The 4,706-nt window shown below is 38.7% G+C and overlaps 1 protein-coding gene across 1 annotated transcript; it reads left to right on the forward strand.

Moving 5' to 3' along the window:
* Positions 1–2,372: 2,372 nt before the first annotated feature.
* LOC130966909 (uncharacterized) lies at positions 2,373–3,133 on the forward strand. Its single transcript, XM_057891728.1, has 2 exons — positions 2,373–2,493; positions 2,730–3,133. The coding sequence occupies exons 1-2, from the start codon at positions 2,373–2,375 to the stop codon at positions 3,131–3,133; spliced, it is 525 nt and encodes a 174-aa protein (XP_057747711.1).
* The last annotated feature ends 1,573 nt before the right edge of the window (positions 3,134–4,706 follow it).

Consider the following 4,706-nt stretch of genomic DNA (forward strand, 5'->3'; position numbering starts at 1 on the left):
AAAGTATAGTTTCTAAACCAACAATAACCTTTTCATACAAAAGATTGTTTGTCACAAGTAACAAACCCCTAAATTTATAAACCGAAGTATTCAAACCTCGGGTCGTTCTCCCTAGGGATTACAATAAAGTGTCTTGTTATTGGTTATGAGTTATTTTGGGGTTTTGATAAAAGGCATGAAAGTAAATGGCAATGAAAATAAACTAACAACTAATAAAGCTCTTGGTAAGATATGAGAACTAGAAGTCCTATCCTAGTTATCCTCCTCAATTGTGATAAGAATTGTTCATTGCTCCCACTTAGTTAACCTCTAACCATGGAGGGAAGTCAAGTAGATGAATCAATTTGATCCCTCAAGTCCTAATTAACTCCTAGAGGAATGACTAGCTTTAGAAGCATTCAAATCAATCAGCAACTTCTAATTATCAATCAACAAAGGGATTAGATAACTCAAGTGTCACTAATTACTCTACCTAAGCCAAGAGGAACAAAACCTACACTAAAATCCAACCAAGAATTTCATCAAACACTTGGAAGGCATAAAAAGAAAGCATAGTAAATCAACAACAAGAATGAAATCTAGCAACAATTATTGCAAAGAATTAACAACAACAAATCTAGGAAATCACAATTATTATGAATTACCTCAAATTGCATTATTGAAAGAAAACAAATGAACAACAATCTATCCAAACCAAAATGAAGAATTACAATTATTAAAGTGCATAACTAGAAAGGAGAAGAGGAGAAGATTAAGACTTGATGAAGGAAAAGTAGATTGAGGCAAGAATTAAACCTAGATCTAAGAAGAGAGATTAATCTAACCCTAATCCTAATTCTAGAGAGAAGTGAGAGCTTCTCTCTCTAAACTAATTCTAAACTAATCCTAAGTATCCTATATGCTAGACTTGTTAGATGCCTTCCCCTCAATCCTTGATCCTTTTATTCCTTTCTCTTAGCAATTGGCGCCAAAATGGGTTCAGAAACCCTCTCAAATCGCTAGGCACGTGTTGCATTAATGAAGTCATGTGCGGTCATCGACGCGTGCGCGCACGGTATGCGTGCGCGTCCCTGGCCGATTCTGCAATGTGCGAGCGAGCGCCTTGTGCGCGTGCGCGTGCTTGGTCGAGATCAATTTCTTTGGCTTTTATGCTTCTCTCCACTTGCATGCTTTCTTCCTTGCTCCCTTGATCCATGACTAGCCTATTTTAACCTGAGATTACTAGCAAACACATCAAGGCATCTTATGGAATCAAAGAGGAATTATAATTTATCAAAATAAGGCTTAAAAAGCATGTTTTTACACTTAAGCACAAATACGGGAGAGATTACAAAACCATGCCAATTCATAGGCTAAATGCGAGAAAAGGTCATCAAAATAATCTAAATTCAATACAAGATAAACCCAAAAAATGGGGTTTATCAGGAGGTGAACATGTGCAGGAGAAAATTGGGCGAAAGGTCTCCAATTCTTTCCAAATTGCTTTCAACTTTGTGAAGTAAGTAATGACTGTAAGGTCACCTTGTCTTGTTGAGAAGAGTTCCTCATCCAATTCTGCTACCCTAAATACATCTCCCTGGTAAAATCATTTTTTCAATTCCTCCCAAAGATCTGAGGCAGCATTAGTCTAGATCATACTTTTGGCAATATCTAGACTTAAAGAGAGTGTTATCCAAAAAAGTACGTGAGTATTACAGCGGTGCCATGCAGCAAATGTAGCATCATCATTGGGTGATTTTGGTAAGGATCCGTCTATAAAAGCGAGCTTATTCTTCGTTGTTAAAGCTAGTAGTATCAATCTTGACCAAAACTATAGTTCTTGTTATCCAAGACTGTTGAAATCAGTGAGGTACCTGGATGTTCGCCAGGATACAAGAAAAGTGAGGTACCTAGTTAGTAATGGATGGTATGATGGTACAATGGAGGTAAGGACAAGGGCATTAGTGAGGTGCTGTAAAAAGTGGTATGTGAGACATGATGTTCACTGGAAGCAAATGTCTAGATCTCAACATGCTAATGAGATGGATAGGAACACAAGGTTCGGCGAGAAGAAGGAATAACCGGATTGAGTCTTTGGTGATTAATGGGAGGTTAGTGAGGAATCAAGCAAGAATCAAGGTTGCGGTCCGGGACTTTTATTATAAACGTCTGTACTACCAGGAAGCTTCTCCAAGTGTGAGCTTTAGGGATGGATTAGTTAATCAATTAGAGATGGAGGAAGCGGAAGCCCTAGAGGTGATACCTTTAGTAGAGGATGTGAAAGAGACAATGTGGGATTGTGAATCTGCTAAGGCTCCAGGGAGTGATGGATACAACATGAATTTAAAAAAAAGTGTTGGAATGAGATTGGAATGGAATTCACTACAGCTGTGATGACATTTTTTGAGACGGCAAGATTACTAGCAGACTCTAATGTCACATGGATAGCGTTGGTTCCAAAATTTGTTGGGGCTAAGGAGATAAAAGATCTCAGACCTATCAGCATGATTGGATGTGCCTATAAAGATATTCTAAATTGTTGACACGAAGAGTGAGGAGTGTAATGCCAGGTTTAGTTGGGGAATCACAAAGTGCCTTTGTGAAGGGAAGAAAGATACATGATGGAGCTTTAATTGCATGCGAAACTGTGCAATGGTTGAAACTGAAAAAGAAGGCATTAGCAATTATCAAACTAGATTTCTAAAAAGCCTATGATAGAGTGAAATGGTGCTTTGTTGATACTGTGTTAGGGAAGATGGGCTTCGGTAGAACATGGAGGGCGTGGGTTAGAGAGTGTGTTAGATCAACATCTATCTCTATTCTGTTTAATAGATCACCATCGAAACCATTCAAAATGGATGGGGGGCTTTGTCAAGGCGACTCGTTATCGCCGTTTTTGTTTGTTCTGGTGGTGGATGTTCTTAACATGATGATCGGAGAAGCGGTAAGGAACGGTTGGATATCTGCACTATTAGTCGGTAGGGATAATATAGAGTTATCACACTTACAATTTGCTGATGACACTATATTCTTTTGTCCGCCGGAGGAGGAGACAGTGAAAAATTATAAGAGACTTCTGAGGTGCTTTGAAATGATGTCTGGTTTAAGCATTAACTTTGAGAAGTCCAACTTGATACCAGTGAACTACAGCTAGGAGTGGGTTAGCCGGATGCGTCAGCTATTGGGTTGCTAGGAGGCAGCTAGGGGTGGAAAAAGGGCAGGCGGCCTGCCAGGGGCCTATAGCCTGGTCTTTTATAAAAGAGGCATAGGCTCGGACTCTTTTAAAAGCCTTAATACGTTAATAGACCAGGCCCAAGCTCACTAACTAGCCTTATTGGCCTGTCAAGCCTGCCTGAGCCTGTTAAAACAAAATTAAATATATAAATATTTTTTATTATTAACAAAATTATGAAATATTTTAAATTTATTTTATTTTATTATAAATATTTATGTATATTTTAAATACTTTAAAATATTAAAATTTTTTATAAATATTAAATATGACATATTACATATAAATATTTTTGTAAAAAAAAATAATATCAGGCCTTTTAACAGGCTTCAGGCCAGACCAGACTGAATAACAGGCCAAACCTAGTACTTTATAAATAGCCTATAGCAGGCTGTAGGACAGGCTCAGGCCAATTAGCTACATGATAGGCCAGACCTGTTAAGAGCAAAGCCTGGCCTGGCCTGGCCTGTTTTCACACCTGGAGACAGCCCTACCGGTGAGGTATCTGGGCATCAGCCTAGGAGCAAATTCACAGTTAGTAAAAACTTGGAAGCCAATTATAAATAAAGTGGCGAAAAAACTCAACTTGTGGAAAGCAAAGGTCCTTAGTAAGGCTGAAAAGCTGGTACTCATTAAGTCGGTAATCAACAACCTACCTATTTATTTCCTGAGTTTGTATAAGATGCCAAATATGGTTGCACAAAGAATCATATATTTGCAGAGGAGGTTCTTCTGGGGGAAGGATGATGGACAACCTAGTATGGCTCTCGTGAAGTGGGAGATGATTTAGGCACTAAAGAAGTTAGGAGGATTGGGGTGGGTGATGCGGTGATCCATAATAATGCTTTACTATTTAAATGGTGGTTGTGATTCTCAAAGGAGGACTGTCCTCTACGAAAAAAGATTGTGTGTTCTTGTGATAGCTTGAACCCAAATCACTTGTTGTCAACTCAGATATTACCAAAGAGAGGTGGCCTGTGGAGAGACATATGTTAAGTGCAAATAAAGGAGCAACATGTCAAACAGAAGATGATTGATGGCCTTGCTATTGAAGTAGGAGATAGTAGATCCACCAGATTTTTGGAAGGATACATGGCTCCAAGCGGGAAAGCTGAAAGACTCCTTTCCAAAACTCTTATTTATTTCAAACAAAAAAAGGATCAGTAATTGGAGATTGTAGATTCTGGGATGGGATAGAGTGGGTTTGGCACTTTCAATGGAGGAGGAAACTATGTCAATGGGAGACAGATACCATGGACCAGCTGCTTCATGTCTTGCAATCTGTTAGATTGATAGTAGAAGTGCAAGATAGAGTGGTATGAAAATTAGACAAGAAAGGCATTTATTCTACTAACTCATTTGTGAATGTATTGCAGAAAGAGACTTTGGATGAGGAGTTTCTGAGCTACAGGTTCACAAAGGAAATTTGGAAATGTTTAGTTTTGCCTCGTGTCAAGTTGTTCACTTGGTTTGTATTGGTAGGTCGGGTCAATAC

Source organism: Arachis stenosperma, chromosome 3 (genome assembly GCF_014773155.1).
Source record: "Arachis stenosperma cultivar V10309 chromosome 3, arast.V10309.gnm1.PFL2, whole genome shotgun sequence".
Lineage (NCBI taxonomy): Eukaryota > Viridiplantae > Streptophyta > Magnoliopsida > Fabales > Fabaceae > Arachis > Arachis stenosperma.

Excerpts from the sequence above, each read along its gene's own strand:
- LOC130966909 (XM_057891728.1), top strand. The coding sequence starts at position 2,373 with ATGACATTTTTTGAGACGGCAAGATTACTAGCAGACTCTAATGTCACA. Across the intron at positions 2,494-2,729 it reads ACCTATCAGCATGATTGGAT|GGAAGATGGGCTTCGGTAGA; the intron begins GTGCCTATAAAG and ends ATACTGTGTTAG.